The sequence below is a fragment of the Carassius carassius genome, chromosome 19 (genome assembly GCF_963082965.1).
Source record: "Carassius carassius chromosome 19, fCarCar2.1, whole genome shotgun sequence".
Lineage (NCBI taxonomy): Eukaryota > Metazoa > Chordata > Actinopteri > Cypriniformes > Cyprinidae > Carassius > Carassius carassius.
Genome location: NC_081773.1, coordinates 3,448,794 through 3,468,992, shown reverse-complemented (window position 1 = coordinate 3,468,992; position 20,199 = coordinate 3,448,794). Strand labels below are relative to the sequence as shown.

The following is a 20,199-nucleotide window of genomic DNA, read 5'->3' as shown; positions in this document are numbered from 1 at the left end:
ATCGGAGGATTTTTCTTTGAGTAGAGTTTTATTTTTGAAGGATTTCTGAGGAAAGACTTATTCTATTTTTCTCTTCTTATCTCGGATTTTTATTTCTTTCTTGCTTTCTCTCTCTCTTTGTTTCTTTCTTACTTTCTTCTTTCTGTAATTAATTAATTAATTGATTAATTAATTACCTTTTTTTTTTATTAATTTCCTGTATTGATTGGCGTTTGGAGGAGTTTGTCAATGGCTCATTTGGGTGAAATACGAGGTGAGTGTTTTAATTTAGTTTGTTTATTATTGGTATGTTATTATAGTATGATGTTGTACATTGTTTTAATGAATTGATGTGAAGAAATGTGTGCTGGTTAACTCATTTAATCACACATTTCTACCAGCTCACTGATCACATGTATTTTAGTCCCTGTGTATGAAAATCAGTAAAATATGTGTTTAATTATTTGACACAATTATAACGCTGGCAAACTACAGAGCTGCTCAGATGCAATTCAAGACAATAAAAATGTAAAGTAACATAATTGGATGTGAGCAGTGCCATTAGTGGTTGATTATTAATAAATGTCATTAATAAAGGCTGTAAGTGTTTGATGTGTGTAACATTGCAGGCCCGGGCCGCTCCAGATCCAGGAGTGCTGCTGTCTCTCAGACGGATGATCAGGAGGTTGAGAGACGTGGCTCTGGTGACGGCGCTCAGGAACCGCTGCCAAACCCAAACCAGCCGCTGAGCCAAGAGCTGCCTGGACACATCGCACCTCTGCCTTCAGAGTTGGCCGTTTCTGTGTCCACAGATCAGCCTCACAGGAAGAGGAAGTGGCAGAGCGGCAGCCAGGAGGATGAGCATCTGTCTCCTTCATACAGGAGAGCTGCCAAACGCTCCCGCAGAGGTCAGATTCACTCATATTTAACACCTGATTAAAGACTCACTCAATGATTAGTCACTGAAAATGTTCTTCAGCTGAATCACAGTAACGTTCTGTAACCGGTTTAGATTCTGCAGCATGTTTTCTGTTAAAGACGTTTCTTGTGATCTTGTGTGTTGCAGAAGCGTATGTGAAGGGCCCATTGCTGGGGCGAGGAGGATTCGGCTCTGTGTATGCTGGGACCCGCTGGTCTGATGGACTGCCAGTGAGACATTTTCTTACCTCCTGCAGTTAAACAGCTTTTAGAAATGTTGATGTCAGTAAATGTCCCCCATGAGTGATAAGTAGTCAGCATGGTTTACTGTGATTCATCTGTCTACAGGTTGCCATCAAGTACGTCTCTAAACGAGGAACACAGAGACTGAGAGTTGTGAGTTGAGAGTGAATCTGTTGCTCTGTTTGGTCTGATTCAGCGCTGGATATAACGGAGCGTTTGTCCTGCAGGAAGGTCAGGGCCGGCTACCGCTGGAGGTGGCGTTGATGACCCTGGTCAATTCGGCTCCTGCCTGCCCCAACGTCCTGACGCTGCTGGAGTGGTTTGACCGTCCCAGACGCTACACCATGATCCTGGAGCGCCCGCTTCCTTGCCAAGATCTGGAGAGTTTCTGTGAGGAGAACGGACGCCTGGAGGAGAGTCTGGCCAAGAAAGTGCTGCTGCAGCTGATCACGGCGCTGAAACACTGCGAGAGCCGTGGAGTCCTGCACCGGGACGTCAAACCAGAGAACCTGCTGATCTCCACAGACTCACATGACATCAAGCTGCTGGACTTCGGCTGTGGAGATCTGCTGAAAGACTCGGCCTACAAACACTTTGCAGGTTGGTTTGATCTCCCTGCAGTGATCTGTGTTTGTTTGTGGACTTTTGATGATCGAGCGAAGGGAATCTGTTTGGACTGGGGCCTCTTCAGATGATGTTTGAGGTCTTGTTGGGTCTCTCAGGCACTCTTCAGTACGCCCCTCCTGAGTGGTTTCGGCAGCACCGTTATCATGCGGGACCGGCTACGGTTTGGTCAGTGGGGGTGACGCTCTATAACATCCTGTGCAGCTGTTTCCCCTTCAGAGGCGCATTGAGGGTCACCTCCAAAAGCAGACTGCTCTTTCCTAGAGAGCTGTCGACAGGCAAGAGACAGAAATCAGGTCCAGATCCAGGTGAAGCGTGTGGTTTTGTGTTCCTGAACACTGTGTTGTGTGTAACAGAGTGCCGTCAGCTGATTCGCTGGTGCCTCAGTGCAGCGGCATCAGATCGGCCCAGTTTAGACGACATTGAGCGCCACCCCTGGTTACACTGAGCAGGTGGCCAGTGACACACACTTATCTGACTCACAGCAGTCATGGCTGGATTGTCTTGTTAGGATCAGACTAGATAAATGCTTCTGATTGTTTGTATAGGGTGAGCAGGAGTGACACAGGAAGTGCAGAGAACAGCTTCCTGATCACCTACAGAAAGAGCAGAGGATCATGGACTAATGGCCGCCACACAATGAAGGGTTTTGATCCTCTGCTCCAGTCTGTGAGGGGCTCTGTGTGGATGCTGGAGGAGTCTGAACACACAGCAGCTGAAAACGCTGCCCGACGGGCCACAGATCAATATGTGTAGTTTCTCCACAAATACAGTCGAGAGAAGGGAGAAAAGTTTCAAAGAAGCAAAACAGGATCAGAAAGAGTCTGGGGCAGGGTGTTAACTAGCATAATGTATTCATGGAAGAAAGTCCACTTGGTGTTAGACAGAATTTAAGTCACCAAAAAATTAAGTAGTAATTCAAGTAGTCCCCACAATGTTTACGAAATAGAAATGTTGAAATTTTACAAATTCAAAAGCACTGAATATAATTAAATCAAATTGTGACAAAATGTTAAAGGATGACTTTGCTTTGGCTCATTTTAACAAAGTAACATAAACAAGCAGGAAGCTTACTCAATTAGGCCCTAGTCTCTGCTTTTTATTATTTTCTTTTTTAGTTTAGTAACTTCTGCTTTAAAAGGATTATTTTTGTTTTTAGATTACAATGTGATTTGTGATTTTAACCCTTTTTTGCACATAATAAATGCCTACATGCTTACATTCACTTTATTTGTTTAATCCAAATACAAAATCCGGAGATATATAGAATACAGTATACCACAAATCAGTCAAAACATACAGAGATATTAATTTTTGTTCATAACGCTCAGCCCTATACAGACGTGTACTGGAGTTTTTCATAAAGTGTACTGGATTTTTAATTTATCTTTCTTTTTAAAAATGTCAGAAAAAATAGCAAAACCTAACTAAACAGTTACATAAAACAGTAAATTGTTTACCCCCCGCCCCCCTCAAACGCCCGCCACGTTTTAGTTCATTGAGCGAACGAATTACTAAACCGTGCTCACAATATATTTATTTTTTCGTGCATGTCATGTGCGGGGTAGAAAGACAATATTTTTTAATAATAATAAAAAAAAAAAAAAAAAAAAAAAAATATATATATATATATATATATATATATATATATATATATATATATATATATATATATATTATTTTTTTATTTTATTTTTTGTCACCATTTCTGAGCACTTTATGGTTAGGCATTATTCACAACAATATTCTACAACAACATTACGTTATATATCAAGGTTTAATTTTAGTTGAAAATGTGTACAAATATTTATGACGAGATCACATCATAACCATAGACTGTATAAAAACATAACACGCGTCGCTATAGCAACTACGATTCGATTCACGTGACAGCGCGAGTGCACGCATTTATCTTATACATTGAGTTTTTATGCACTTTTCAATATTAACTTGTGAGATATATTAATAAAAGCATAAATCATTATAATCATAATGTATATAATCAGAGATGCTATTATGAGCTTTGGTTAAACTGAATTACAATTTATTAAGGTTTTCAATAGTCTTGTAACGTTACTCACGAACGCGAATTGTAGTTGCTATAGCGACGCGTGTTATGATCTGATCAATATCTGCTGGTTGAGAGACGAGGCGACTTCAGAGACTTCTGGAGAACATTTTCTGTGCTGAGATTGTGATTTTCGACGGAGTTCAGAGCAGAGACTTTTATTTTAGCAGATCGGAGGATTTTTCTTTGAGTAGAGTTTTATATTTGAAGGATTTCTGAGGAAAGACATTCTATTTTTCTCTTCTTATCTCGGATTTTTATTTCTTTCTTGCTTTCTCTCTTTGTTTCTTTCTTACTTTCTTCTTTCTGTAATTAATTAATTAATTGATTAATTAATTACCTTTTTTTTATTAATTTCCTGTATTGATTGGCGTTTGGAGGAGTTTGTCAATGGCTCATTTGGGTGAAATACGAGGTGAGTGTTTTAATTTAGTTTGTTAATTATTGGTATGTTATTATAGTATGATGTTGTACATTGTTTTAATGAATTGATGTGAAGAAATGTGTGCTGGTTAACTCATTTAATCACACATTTCTACCAGCTCACTGATCACATGTATTTTAGTCCCTGTGTATGAAAATCAGTAAAATATGTGTTTAATTATTTGACACAATTATAACGCTGGCAAACTACAGAGCTGCTCAGATGCAATTCAAGACAATAAAAATGTAAAGTAACATAATTGGATGTGAGCAGTGCCATTGGTGGTTGATTATTAATAAATGTCATTAATAAAGGCTGTAAGTGTTTGATGTGTGTAACATTGCAGGCCCGGGCAGCTCCAGATCCAGGAGTGCTGCTGTCTCTCAGACGGATGATCAGGAGGTTGAGAGACGTGGCTCTGGTGACGGCGCTCAGGAACCGCTGCCAAACCCAAACCAGCCGCTGAGCCAAGAGCTGCCTGGACACATCGCACCTCTGCCTTCAGAGTTGGCCGTTTCTGTGTCCACAGATCAGCCTCACAGGAAGAGGAAGTGGCAGAGCGGCAGCCAGGAGGATGAGCATCCGTCTCCTTCATACAGAAGAGCTGCCAAACGCTCCCGAAGAGGTCAGATTCACTCATATTTAACACCTGATTAAAGACTCACTCAATGATTTGTCACTGAAAATGTTCTTCAGCTGAATTACAGTAACGTTCTGTAACAGGTTTAGATGCTGCAGCATGTTTTCTGTTAAAGACGTTTCTTGTGATCTTGTGTGTTGCAGAAGCGTATGTGAAAGGCCCATTGCTGGGGCGAGGAGGATTCGGCTCTGTGTATGCTGGGACCCGCAGGTCTGATGGACTGCCAGTGAGACATTTTCTTACCTCCTGCAGTTAAACAGCTTTTAGAAATGTTGATGTCAGTAAATGTCCCCCATGAGTGATAAGTAGTCAGCATGGTTTACTGTGCTTCATCTGTCTACAGGTTGCCATCAAGTACGTCTCTAAACGAGGAACACAGAGACTGAGAGTTGTGAGTTGAGAGTGAATCTGTTGCTCTGTTTGGTCTGATTCAGCGCTGGAAATAACGGAGCGTTTGTCCTGCAGGAAGGTCAGGGTCGGCTGCCGCTGGAGGTGGCGTTGATGACCCTGGTCAATTCGGCTCCTGCCTGCCCCAACGTCCTGACGCTGCTGGAGTGGTTTGACCGTCCCAGACGCTACACCATGATCCTGGAGCGCCCGCTTCCTTGCCAAGATCTGGAGAGTTTCTGTGAGGAGAACGGACGCCTGGAGGAGAGTCTGGCCAAGAAAGTGCTGCTGCAGCTGATCACGGCGCTGAAACACTGCGAGAGCCGTGGAGTCCTGCACCGGGACGTCAAACCAGAGAACCTGCTGATCTCCACAGACTCACATGACATCAAGCTGCTGGACTTCGGATGTGGAGATCTGCTAAAAGACTCGGCCTACAAACACTTTGCAGGTTGGTTTGATCTCCCTGCAGTGATCTTTGTTTGATTGTGGACTTTTGATGATCGAGCGATGGGAATCTGTTTGGACTGGGGCCTCTTCAGATGATGTTTGAGGTCTTGTTGGGTCTCTCAGGCACTCTTCAGTACGCCCCTCCTGAGTGGTTTCGGCAGCACCGTTATCATGCGGGACCGGCTACGGTTTGGTCAGTGGGGGTGACGCTCTATAACATCCTGTGCAGCTGTTTCCCCTTCAGAGGCGCATTGAGGGTCACCTCCAAAAGCAGACTGCTCTTTCCTAGAGAGCTGTCGACAGGCAAGAGACAGAAATCAGGTCCAGATCCAGGTGAAGCGTGTGGTTTTGTGTTCCTGAACACTGTGTTGTGTGTAACAGAGTGCCGTCAGCTGATTCGCTGGTGCCTCAGTGCAGCGGCATCAGATCGGCCCAGTTTAGACGACATTGAGCGCCACCCCTGGTTACACTGAGCAGGTGGCCAGTGACACACACTTATCTGACTCACAGCAGTCATGACTGGATTGTCTTGTTAGGATCAGACTAGATAAATGCTTCTGATTGTTTGTATAGGGTGAGCAGGAGTGACACAGGAAGTGCAGAGAACAGCTTCCTGATCACCTACAGAAAGAGCAGAGGATCATGGACTAATGGCTCCCACACAATGAAGGGTTTTGATCCTCTGCTCCAGTCTGTGAGGGGCTCTGTGTGGATGCTGGAGGAGTCTGAACACACAGCAGCTGAAAACGCTGCCCGACGGGCCACAGATCAATATGTGTAGTTTCTCCACAAATACAGTCGAGAGAAGGGAGAAAAGTTTCAAGAAGCAGAACAGGATCAGAAAGAGTCTGGGGCAGGGTGTTAACTAGCATAATGTATTCATGGAAGAAAGTCCACTTGGTGTTAGACAGAATTTAAATCACCAAAAAATTAAGTAGTAATTCAAGTAGTCCCCACAATGTTTACGAAATAGAAATGTTGAAATTTTACAAATTCAAAAGCACTGAATATAATTAAATCAAATTGTGACAAAATGTTAAAGGATGACTTTGCTTTGGCTCATTTTAACAAAGTAACATAAACAAGCAGGAAGCTTACTCAATTAGGCCCTAGTCTCTGCTTTTTATTATTTTCTTTTTTAGTTTAGTAACTTCTGCTTTAAAAGGATTATTTTTGTTTTTAGATTACAATGTGATTTGTGATTTTAACCCTTTTTTGCACAAAATAAATGCCTACATGCTTACATTCACTTTATTTGTTTAATCCAAATACAAAATACGGAGATATATAGAATACAGTATACCACAAATCAGTCAAAAAATACAGGGATATTAATTCTTGCTCATATCCGTACTGGATTTTTAATTTATCTTTCTTTTTAAAAATGTCAGAAAAAATAGCAAAACCTAACTAAACCGTTACATAAAACAGTAAACTGTTTACCCCCACCCCCCGCCCCCCATGACCGCCCGCCACACTGATGGTACTTAAACTAATTTCCAAGGTTGGCAGGTCGGCATTTGTACTCTTTTAGGTACATTCTTGTAACTTGATTTTTCTGTGTGATTTTTGTCATAATTTCATATTTTAAATACTTTTGTGTGTATATATATATATATACAAAATGTTTTATATTAATATTATTATTATTATTATTCAGCTACCATCAGAGCTACTCAGACATTCTTCTATATGTTGTCTATAAAGAAGGAGAAGGAGCCTTTCTCTCTCTGTCATTAGTGTTCAGAAAGTTTTATGGCATCAGTTTTCAAAGAAAAGCTCACTTTACCTGGCTGGACATTATGTATATTTACACTTTTATTAACTGAACCGGTTTTATAAAGATATTTAGAAAGTTTATTGCATTAATTCAGAGGTTTTATTTATTTATTTTTGTAGGAATCGTTGACTGGAAGTCTGTCGGTCCAGATGTGAGGTGTGATGGCTGTAGATGCATCTACAAAAACACCACTGGATACTGTGGCCATGAAACAAAGGGGGTCTTCACAGCGTTCTGTTCAGACGAAGAGTTTGCTGGCTTCTGTTCTGCTACTACCGCATAAATGAATGAATGAATGAGTGGTTTATTTATTTATTTATTTTATTTGACTTGAATTGAATTGGCAACTGAAACTAAAAGCTAAATAAATGTTTTAGTGGATAAAGCTGTGTCTGTTTGCTAAATGTCACTTAACAGAGGGTAACTAAACTCTTATGACAATTTTTTTGTTTTGTCAACTATATATTTTTCTCTATCAGACAGAACATTGTTTTTTAGTGTAAGACTTTACAATAAGGTTTTTTTTACATTGATGTCTTAACTAACATTAACTATGAGCAATACATTTGTTAAATTATTTATTAAGCTTTGTAAGTATTAGTTAATAAAAATACAGCTGTTTGTTGTTTGTTCATGTTCACTTCACAGTGCTGTAACTAATGTTAACAAATACAACTTTTGACTTTAACTTAAGAAGAGCTAGTGCCACTAACCGGGGTAAGAGACATTTGTGTAGCGGATCTGACTCGAATCAGACAAATTAAAGAGTCGATCAGGACTGTGGTTGAAACATGAGCCGAATTCCTCAGAAAGGCAACAGGAAGTCATAAAACATCTGTGCCACAAGTCCCAAGATAACCAACCAACTCTTTCACAGAACAGCTTTCAACATTAACACCACTAGAACAATTACTGACAATTTCAATTCAGAGAAGAGTTTGTCAAATTTGGGAAAACAAATTGAGATGCAACGCCGGACATCACATGTAAACCCATGAGAGTACTACACAAGATCCTTAAACACTTCCCCCACCTAGCAGAACCAGACTGATATTCCTGGTTCTGAAAAGAAAGGGGGGCCTTTTAACCTCTGGTCTCCACAGAAATCTTTGTCAGATAATGGCACAGAAAATTGTCTTTTCTACATATATATGGACCAAAATGAACTCAAAAAGACTTATAAATGAATATCAGTCCATCACTTCACTCCATATTCATTTATATGTAACCCACACATTTGACTATCATGTTTAATCACTTATTGTGTATGTTTTTTAATAACTATTGGATAGCTTAAGGATACATATTCATGTTTGGTGTGTACGTTTTTGAATCTGTTAGCTTGAAACAGTCCTGACCACCAGTTATTTGTCAAATGTATCATATTCTTGTTATAGGAATCATGTCCAAAATTAGACCCTGCAAGAGCGGGAAAATTCGGACCATGTGCTTGATAAGATAACATATGATTTATGATACCCCCGAGCCAGGACAATATCTGATTGGTCAAGACAACATTTGAGGTGTGGCCAACAGGCCAGTTTAAATACTTAAGACACCATAAAATCTTGCTTTTAGTTTTAGCTTTGCTTTTGCTATCAGTCATGCCAGCTTTTAGTATGCTTTTAGTTTTTAGCTATGCGTTTAGCTTCTGCTATTAGTCATGCCTGACTTTAGTTTGCTTTTAGCTTTGCTTTTTAGCTTTAGCTTTTAGCCATGCTGTTAGTCATCACTGTTCTTTGAGCGCGGTTCCAGCGTGCTTCGGCCTGCACGCCTGCTGCTACTTAGCCACGATGAGAAGAAAAAAAACTTCTCTATATGGCTCAATGAACTGTACCAGCTCCACTGTACTGGAGGGTCTCTGCATCCCGGTCTGTATTTTCCTGTCCAAGATCCTGCTAAACTGATGCAGTTCATGTCCCAAATCCTCAATACTTGAATCATACAATCGAGCAAAATGAGTACAGAGCTGTCTCTTTTAGAAATGCATCATTTTTAGGGTTTAGAGCCTGGATGCTGTTCATTATGTCACAGTTTGTCCTGGAAAAACGCCTGTTAATCTCACTGAGCATCAGATCAATGATAGGGTAGAAGAAGGTTGTGCGAAACCCGTCTTTACCTCGTTCCGACTCTCTCTGACCAACAGTGGTCATCACACAGTGCTCACCGAGTTTAGAGCTTAGCATTTTTTGTCGTTTTGCCGGTGGCTGTGTTGCATCACATTGTCCAGAAATGTTCAACACCTCATCCCAAACATCATCAAAAAACAATTCCTGCCTGAAATCCTTTAATGTCTGAACTAAAGCTTCAACTAAATCTACAGCTTTTGAAATATCAAGAGTCGAGGCCTGTAGCATATCAGAGAGAAGTTTTGTTTCTCCAAACACGTTACGGAGAGTAACAAGATGCACTATGAACTCAAGATCTATCTGTGCCGGCAGACCTCGAGCCTCAACGGATCTTTCACCATTATGTTCTTGGGCTATCTCTTGCAGGAGCCGCTTGAGGGCAGGTAGTTGATCCATAATGTTACGTGGAGCTATAAATCGGCATGCCCAACGTGTGTCACTTAATCGCTGAAGCTCTCTTGGTGCCCTTTCATACATCTCTCTTTGTATAGCTAGCCATTTAGGATGAACAGCTGATCCAGATGTGAACACGTAAAGTTTCTCTAGTAAAGAGAAAAACTCCTCAGCCTCCGGGACAGCTTTGATTGTATCTACTAAAACAAGGTTTAGACAGTGGGCACTACAATGGATATAAAAAGCATATTTTGCTTGCTCTTTGATTCTTGCCTGGACTCCAGAATGCTTACCACTCATGACAGAAGCCCCATCATATGCTTGACCTACCAGGTTCTTTTTGTAGCCTACTCTAGGCCATGACTTTCTAGCATGTGGATTATTTTCTCACTAAAACTTGCTGCATCCAGCTTCTCTGTGGACTCAAAATGGAGAAAACTTTCCTGGATAGCTCCATTGTAGTAATATCTCAGCACCAGAGAGATCTGTTCCTTATTCTTTACATCTTTTGTTTCGTCAGCCATGATGCTGAAGAATTCACTGCTTTTTACTTCTTCTGCAATTTCAGTTCGAACCATGTCCGCTTAACAATCTAGAACCTCATTCTGGATTATTTTGCTTGTATACTTTGCATTATGAAATGATGTTAACCTTTTTTTAACAGCTTTATCATGGTTACCAATTGTCTCTAGAATTGCCATGAAGTTCCCTCTGTTATCAGAGTCTACAGACTCATTGTGACCTCTTTGGGCCATGTTTGGAGTTGCAGTAAGTAGCAGCCCTTCCCCTATAGTTTTTATGTATTTCCTGTTTTCTCTGATCTGTCTGTTGTGTTCCTTATTTAAGACATTTACCAGTGTTGCATTATCTGCTGCAGCTTTCTGATAATCCCGCCAGCTAACCATAGCTTGTTTGTGCCTCTCAGATCTTGCATGCATTGCAAAACCCCCCCACTTTATTGGTTGCCTTCTTCAAGTTTTTGAATCCGGATGGCGAGTCAAAGACTGTGTCAGGACTATTAGGAGGGCTAAAATGTCTGCATGTGTAACAATACGCAGAGTCCGAGTTTTTTGAATACTCAAGCCAGGGCAGGGTTTCTGCAGGTATCTTCAAATTAAATTTAATGCCTTTTTAATGCCATTTTAAAAAATTTTAATGCCATACACGACCCATGACTAACCACGGATATTTTATATACGGATATAATCGTTTTATTTTAAATAGACATGTCGCAAATTATTAATTGCAACCATCCAGTTTGATGATGATGCAATCATGAAATTATATAACTCAGAACTGAATTAGAAATGGCTCAGGAGGCAGCTTAATTAATTGTCAATTTATTTGGAGATATTTCAAAATTAGCAAAAAGAGAATTATTCTATTTATAATTTTATCATCACAAAAACAGCTCTTCAATAAGCTCAACTTTTTAAATGCTGGAACTTAATGTATTCAAAGTACATAGATGTAAGCAAGAGCTATAGAAATTGCACATTTTGAGGTCATTTACTGTGTAAATAAGTTCATTAAGGCATGTGACTTAATTCAGTCGATTTTAGTTCCAACTCTTTTCTTTTTCATTTCTTCCAACTCATCTTCCAAAGCTTTTCTCTTTAGTCCACGCATGGCACCCTCTCTCTTCCTCCTCTCCTCATCAAGGTAGATCCTGTATCTGGTCCTGGCTGAGGCTACAGAATGCAGTAGTTCCTTTGCGAGGGACACTTGAATGCAAGACTCTTGCTCTCTCTCTCCCTCGCGCATATTAATCAAAATCAATTGATACGATGGTGTCGAAAAAAAAAACACTCCAGGGATGAAATGTTTCCTGTGTTGACAAATCTTGTGCAATATCCTAAATTACCGAATGCATTGCTTGTTTTTTCTGTTTACATTTCATGGTGTGACACTTCTTTTCTCCCATGATTGAAAGCTTCCCCGTACTTTTTGACAAGCGTCCTTGACGGCCAGAGCTTCTTTGCAGCTCAAGTCGGCGGCGTTGTGAACGTACAGTTAGAATGACAAATGCAAGAATAAAAAAAACAATTATACTTACTTTGAAATGGTGCAGTAGATCCTCACTCTTTGAATGTCCCATCATGAACTGTGATCCCAGATAACGGGACTGGACACAACCAGCCTCCCAAAATCGAACATGAACATCTAGTTGTTTATTTTTTGTTGAGTGGTTTAAACTCTCATCAAACATCAAGACAAATGGTCCTGCATTGTTAACTGCAGTAATCAGTTGATTTTTGAAGTATGGGGCAAGTCCAAATTTTAAAATGTAGCTGGTTTTGTCCTTGCCACAAGAGAAAGATTTGACGATTTCAGAATCAGGAAACATTGCCTGAAACAACTCAGAAACACCTTCATTGGACGCGTAAGAGTGGTGATGGACAGCTGTGTTCAGACACCAGAGCACCTCCGCCTGCAAAGTCGCATTCGAGCCAACACAGTAAATTTGTTAGAGTAAAATTTACTCAAATTGAAGAAAATTTTACTTTATGCCAGATAACATTTGGTCCCTCTCTGAAAAGAGTAAAAGTTACTCTTTTGATAGAGCAGTTTTTCCAGAGTTAATTATACTCAATTTAGTGATAATATTTTACTCTTTCCTACGATATTTAACTCTATTTAGTGTTTTTTTAAATCAACTCTCATGCTATTTTACTCACTTAAGAGCTACAAGAAATTGACTCTGCTACTTTTTAACTCTGTTCAGGGGAACTTCAAATTTACTCTGCCACATTTTACTTCCCCTCCAGAGTTGTTTATCATCAATTATGAGTAAACTATAAAGAATAACTAACTGAATAAAGAATAACTATTCATGGTTTACACTCAAAAAGTCTAGAAAATATAAATGAAAAACTTGCTTTTCAGTCTGAAAATAAAATCAACAACTGTATACTCATGTCTCAATTTTATTTTCAAGCACCTGTTTCAACAACATTACACTTACACTTAATTCATTTGTGATCCTAAAAAAAAAATAATGAAAACAATACTAAAAAAATAATAGATAAATCTAGCACCTGTTTAGTTCACTTGTGATCATAAAATAAATAATGAAAACAGTAATACTAAAATAATAGAAAATTGTGATAGTGGTAATGTAAAAGAAGAGATGAAGAATTACATGAAACAATATGGTACAATAAACAAATCAGAATCCAAACCATAAGACATAAGAATATCAAACAACTTGTGGTGCAAAATATCCCTAATCTCCAAAACAGAAGGTGCTTCTGTGGTATGTGCAACTTTGTAAGCATGGATATGATCAGCTAAACAAAACGTTTTTAGTGCAGTTGTAATCAAAAGGACCTGCTCATCTTTGATAACAATTTTCTGGATTACATGAAATACAGGCATTTCATTTTGAACTTGAACACAAACTGCTAACCCCAAACGATAAGTATTTCCACAACGCTTGACCCATTTCACATTTAGAACCTTAGTCCACATAGGTACATTAAGTTTCTCAGCAATCTCAGCACCAACTTCCATTTCATTCAAGGGAGCCATTTTCCCAGGCCCTAATTTCATGTCATTTGGATCAAATGTTTGCCAAATGTAAGCGGTTTGGCACTGGTGTTTTTTTGCTAATGTTTTCGTTATGTTTTTAAAGCTTTTCAACTGCTTTTTAAAAAAGTTATGCTTTGCTTCATAACGCATGCACCAACAATGTATCAGTGGTCCAATTTTCTGCATACAACTGGGGTAATGCACCATGAAATGATGCTTTGGTAACAAGTTCTTATCAGGAAACAAATGCTTAAACAAACTGTGGTGCTCTGCAATCAGGTGTTTCAAATAAATTGTGATACCAGTGGATATAACTGAAGAAAACACTATATTAACTATCTGAAGCAATAAAATAAACAAATACCAGTGTTGATCATTAGGACAGACAAGATCTCCAAACATAATGGGTAGATGACGCAGTAAACACCAGCTCTGGGTGGCATTTAAGCCCAAGTCATTGGAACCCTCTCTTAATGCTACACCAGGAGGTTTGTTGTTTTGTTCCAAGAAGCCATAGTTGAAACTCTGAATTCTTCTGTGTACTTCTGCTGATGTGGTGTAATTGTCAATCAGGTGCTGAAGGAGTAATTTCATTTCATATTGTCCAACGCCCTCTAAAATATCATGCATGATATCAACCGAAAAATTTGCAGTGGTGTGGAAATATTGCAACGAATTTAAAAGGCAAGACTTTTTTACTCCCATTACATAAGGTAGACTGGGATTGCTCTGCATACTCTGACAGTGTTCAGCATGAAGTTCTTTAGTTCGCACTGATATCTTTGGACTATCTTCACTGAACTCTGTCTGAAAGTCTTCTTTCTCTAGTAAGCAAAAGCGGCAGCAGTACCTAGCACTGAAAGATTCTACAAAACCAAATAAAGAATGGACTCCAAGGTTGTCACCAGTGACTTGGACAATGGTTCCATAAACTGTATGATCAAATAAAGGAATCTGAATTCCCTTGGTTTCCAGTGTTGAGATATCCTGAACAAGCGGCTCTAGTATTTTATCAAACCCGTATGTTTTTATATCTTGTGCATGAAATAAAGCGACTAAATGGATATTTAGTAAACTCGAATTGTATTTAGGGGAAATATTTCTAAGGGTAAAATAGATAGCTCCTAGTTTATGTATTCCCTTTTTTGATCCAAGGGGGTGTGAGCATTCGAATTCATCAAAAAAAAGCTGGATCTGAACAGCATGTCTTTGTTTTGAGAAGAGCGCATGATTCTTAAAGAATTCTCCATCTTGTATGTCATAAAGAAAATTTGGTATTTGTTGTGAATCCCTCATCGTCATATCTTTAATGTTAGGGTGCTTATAAATTGACTGTAATGTCTCAAGAATTGGTATATATACAAATTTATCCTTAACAATGGTTTGGACAAAAGTTCCAATTGTTCTGTTACGCCGTGTAGCAAATCTTGTTCCGAGAACATATTCAACAGGATCTATTTTTCCCCATTTATCCGAAAAGTACTGCATTCTCTTACTCTCAGTGTTTAATGCCACAAAAGGATTTTGCATTTTTTCAAAACACTGATCAATTTGAGACTCAACTAAACTTTTTATGGGCTCCTCTAAAGATAAGCTGTTTTTCACAGATTCTTGAGTTTGACTATAAACGTCTCCAATCACTTCTTCTAGAGCACTAACAACATAGTTAATAGTTGTCTCTGCAACACCAGCAACTTTAAGTTCAGCTACCACTGTTGCACAACTGTTTGCTATATTTGTTTTTAGGAGTACAGGCTCACAAGTTGAATTTTCGTTTGGTAAAACACCTACATCCCCTAGTGAAATGGAGTTGGCGTTGGATGAGCTTTCACCATACTCGAGGCGCGAACGGTCAATTGAACAACACTTGCTGAGATGCTTTCGTAATCCAGAAAAACTATGGTAAACATGTGAACAACCTCTTTGAGCACATTTTAACTTCAAACTTTTGCCTGGACAAAGGCCATGAACTAACTTAAAGTGCCTTATAAGGGCATTGGCACTAGCATGCCCCCTTTTACATATGAAACAAATCATCTGCTCACTGGAGCATTCTAGCTCTTAACTCAGCCACTCTGGGATTCACCTTGGTGGTTTCAACATCTATGTCATAGACAGTGGTTTGCAGAAAGCTATACACATTGGTAAGTTCCTGACAGTATGAGGTGCCAAAGACAAAGTGAGCTTTGAAAAGCTCATCAACACAGGCCAGTGAATTAGAGGCCTTACAGGGTAGAGCATGTTGGTCAATCACAATAAAACAAGACTGGACCATACTTCTCTTTGGCCCAACAACAAGTAGATACGGCTGGAGACTCTCTCCAATGGTATCCAAGTGCCCTTGGATACTGGTACCGGTCTGTGAAAGAAAGAAAACACATTAGTGCCAATGTGATTTAAAAGTTAAACTCAATATACACCATGAATAAAATATACAGTGATGTCTTCTACCAAGGTTTCATTACATACTTCCAACAGATTGTTACTAAGCAGGGCTCCAGACTAACTTTTCCACTGGTTGCATTGGTGCTACCAACTTTCTCAGTTGGTCGCACCAGCACATGATTTGGTCGCACCCATTTTTTTTTGCTACAACATAGGATTAATCAATGCATGCTGATGAATAGTTGTCTCAATCTTTTCATTTTTATATAACTTAATTCCTAAATTTCCTTAATTTCGAATGGACTATATGCACGGTTACTTTCTGGAACATTCCGTACTCACTTTACATCCACACAAAACCATCAATGGTTGACTTAATGTTGTATTTCTCTTTTAATGCCGTTATCACACTTAAACACAGTTTGAAAAATGGATTCAGGATGTACTCGTTCATTATATAAATTTGGTTGCAGTCTAGAACCCTGCTAAGTATGTACTAAGTAGAAAAGAATAGAACAAAAACAACAATTTGGAGGACCAAATAAGAACCTGTCTGAGAATTAAGCAAGTTCAAGGTCACACAGTAACACAACAATATGAACTAGTGTCATTTGATCTGCTTCATCAGTAGCTTCACCTTGATGAATTTGACAAGACAATCACATGCTTTTCTCGCTGAGATCTTTCCCAGTCTTTTGCGACCTTGACTTGAGGGTGGTAAAAGGTGAACCAGCATCAGAATGGAAGACATGTCACTGTCCCAACCTGGAGACAAGGAAAACAAAATAAACACATTTGTTTTAAGTTTTTAGGTAGAAGGGGTTGAGCATACCCTCCTACTCAGTTGAACTAGTTTAACTTAGATTTAACTTCACTTGGATGATGTGCCGGTATAAATACATTAACCACTCTAGTACTTTAGTTTATACTGCACACAGAATCAGTATTAACAGCACATTAATGGCCAAGTCTTGATGACTACATATGTGTGGATGAATTAAGGTGAAACCTCTACATATATTGAAATGAGGTCATAGAGTTAAACTTTATCTACTACATATCAACCATACTTTTGTTATTCAGAGACCCAAATTCTGTAAATCTGCAACTCCTGTACTAGGCCTTTGAGAAAAGATCAGGGTAGAAATGTTAGAGAAACAGGTGATTTTCATTCTGACAGGTTACCCCATGCAAGTCTGTGTTGCATATGAATCAAGCATGTCTAATGGGTAAAGTTGTGACCACACTTTAAACTCTATAGATCTGAATAAAGCTATGCTTGTCATTAACGCATAACTTCCTATTAAATAATTTAAGTTATAGCACAATATAGTTACCTTCTTCACCTTCAGTGGCTTCAGCATTTTGGATGAGGTCTTGGAGCTCACTAGTCTGTGTGAGGCCACGGCACTGTGCAATAACCTTTGGTTTTATGTTGGTAGACCACTTCTCCAACAACTTTGCAGAGGTCGCATCACCAAATAGAAGTCCAAAATCTTGATCAATCTGTACAAAATGCCAAAGATAATTAAAGTAGGAACCACAGTAGAAACTTGCTTTTTTTACCTAATGAGTCTGGGTTACTGCAGAAAAACAATAGCACTTAATTTCATATGTGTATGTTTTCATGTTTAAAAATTTGAAGTCTCACATATCAAGCCTGGTATATCCAAGAATCGCGGGAAAATAGAAAGAATATCAGATGACTCTTTAGGGTCGTGCAGCATCTTCTGGCGATAGGCCAGTGTTAACCTCATCTTTTCCTTTACCACTGCCTCATCAGCTGTATGCTTCATCAGGGCAATTGCTTCCTGACACTGACGTTCATCTTTCAACCAGCTGTCTTCTTTGAAGGGATCCCTGTCAGTAGTTGGCCCACCTGAAAGTGTTTAAGACAATATGAAAACCAAATATTTAGTTCCTTTTCTTTCAAAAGCATGCACAACACATTTATACCAAAACTAGATACATGACAGGAAAAAACATAGAAAACATACATGTACAGTATCCCAGATGAACTTTTAAATTTGCCCAACATGGATGATTGTGCAAAACATATTTGCATTTAAAAAGAACAGCAATTATATTTTGAAGAGATACTATGTAACACTTGACCTCATTTACATTATGACTTAATTACAGACCAATCTGGAACAAAAGAATACTAGAATACTTTTAAAAAATTATAAAAATAAGCAAGTTTTACGTTCAATAAAAAAAAAAAAAGTTTATCAAGCCTTCCAGCCAAGCTAATAAGAGCACTAACTAAGCATCAAATATCGCACCTGTTTGTGGTTGCCGTTGGCGTTTCATCCGTCCCTCTGATGCTTCTTTCTGCAGAGTCTTTATTCTCCATGCCAGATATCCACTTCCATCTTCTGCATTGTAATAGTGCTCCTATGACCAGAACAATACACAGACCTAGTAGTTATACATTACACAGCTAAGAAAATAAATACCATATAAATTATAATGTAGATAATCTTTACTCTGCAATAAACAGAGTATATCCTCTTCCTGTAAATCAAAAAGATTGAGAGGCAACAGCTACTTACATAACCAAGCTTGCTCCTGGGGTCAGCCAAGTATGGGAATAGGGAGATGATTCCCTTTGCATATTCTTCCTTCAAACGTCGGGAAGGGCTTGTTCCCTTTCGAGAGTACTCTCGTACTGCGTAAGCTAGCTTACGCTATGGGAAAAGGTCCCCTTTTCTCGAGAATATGAAGCCAAAAATTATCCTTAATTTTTAAATAATGTAAAACGCAGTGCTGCAGCACAGCAGACCCAAGCGAAGCGGCTCGCGCGCTTATTGGCTGTGCTGCGGCAACTGCAGCAACCTATGGTGAGGCGGCGGAGAGTAACGAACCAATGGGGGCGCTTCGCGCCCATTGGACGTCAGAGCGCGCCAAAATAGGCGTGGCTGGAACTATATAAGCCACCGCTTCACCATAGGGATCAGATTTCATCTCCTTCAGCGATCTCACCTGCACTTCGCTGTCTTCTCCGGAGAAGCCTCTACACGCCGTCGAAAAGCCTCTCAGCGGGATAGCACTGCAACGCAGATCTGAGGACGCCGGCTCGTGCTTCATCTCGACGCCGCCTTCAGCACTCGCTTCCTGCTGCGCCATCCGGCGTGACTATATCCTTTTCAAAGCTAGTGTGTTTGCCGCTGCATCACACTTTTTTCCTCCAGAATTCGAGGCGTTGTTTCAAATGCCTCGGGCCTGCGCTTCCTGCCGAGGCCCTCTGCCCAGCGAGGACCGCCACATCATCTGTGTCTCCTGCCTGGGCCGCGAGCATGCTGAGAGCGCACTCTTCAAGGGCGGCTGCCCTGAGTGCGACGACATGGCTATATCGACCCTGCGGGCTCGATTAGCTCAAACCAGCCACGATGCTCCACCCGCTCCGCCTCTTCTCTCTCAAGTGCCGCGTAAGAAACGCCGCGATCAGAGAATGCCTGAGCATACTGCTACACGCGAGCTCACGCCGGAACACTCCCCGCGTGCCTCGCCCGCTCTCTCTCCTTCGCCTGTCCTCTTCGTGGATGAGCAGCGCCAGTCCCTGCTCACCAGCGCCCCCTTCTCCTTCGGAGCGCCTGAGGCGGAAGAGGACAGACACGACAGCCTTTCTCTCGACGCGTCCAGTAGTGAGGAATGGTCGGGCTCCATTGCGGACCCCCCCCCCCCTCTACAGCACCCAGCTGCACCGGACAACGCGCCGATATCGACGCGGAGCTTACTCGCGTGCTTACAAGGGCTGTCAGCGACCTTCAGCTCGACTGGTCTCCTCCAGACGAGCCCGCTAAAAGCAGGCTGGATGAATGGTTCCTGCAGGGGCGCCCTTCGGCCCCTCCGCAAAGAAATGCCCCCTTCTTCCCGGAAGTTCACAATGAACTCACGAAGTCGTGGAAAGCCCCATTCTCCGCACGCTTGAAGACTTCTGTCTCGTCAGCGCTCTCCTCTGTCGACGGCGCCCGAGACCACGGTTACGAGAGCCTCCCCCCTCTCGAGGAGGCTATTGCTGCACACCTCTGCCCGCCCTCAGCCGCTGGATGGCGGTCGAAGCCTGTGCATCCATCCAAGCCGTGCCGCACCACCTCAGCTCTCGCTGGCCGAGCTTACACCTCCGCTGGTCAAGCTGCTTCGGCTCTACACACCATGGCTGTGCTGCAGGTTTTTCAGGCCAGACTTCTCCGTAACCTGGACGAGTCTGCCCCAGATACCTATGACTTTAAAGATCTCCGCAGC

General features: G+C 40.6%; 1 protein-coding gene and 1 pseudogene across 1 annotated transcript; both read left to right on the top strand.

The window, feature by feature from the left end:
* Positions 1–228: 228 nt before the first annotated feature.
* On the top strand, positions 229–2,556 carry LOC132095628 (serine/threonine-protein kinase pim-3-like; annotated as a pseudogene).
* A 1,666-nt stretch (positions 2,557–4,222) lies between these two features.
* On the top strand, positions 4,223–5,769 carry LOC132095627 (serine/threonine-protein kinase pim-3-like). The gene is made up of 5 exons (XM_059500768.1): positions 4,223–4,247; positions 4,603–4,881; positions 5,040–5,122; positions 5,240–5,287; positions 5,362–5,769. Exons 1-5 carry the CDS (start codon positions 4,223–4,225, stop codon positions 5,767–5,769), a joined length of 843 nt encoding a protein of 280 aa, XP_059356751.1.
* The last annotated feature ends 14,430 nt before the right edge of the window (positions 5,770–20,199 follow it).

Coding starts and splice junctions, on each gene's coding strand:
- LOC132095627 (XM_059500768.1), top strand. CDS start 4,223: ATGGCTCATTTGGGTGAAATACGAG. Junction 4,248..4,602: donor TCATTTGGGTGAAATACGAG/GTGAGTGTTTTA, acceptor GTAACATTGCAG/GCCCGGGCAGCTCCAGATCC. Junction 4,882..5,039: donor TGCCAAACGCTCCCGAAGAG/GTCAGATTCACT, acceptor TGTGTGTTGCAG/AAGCGTATGTGAAAGGCCCA.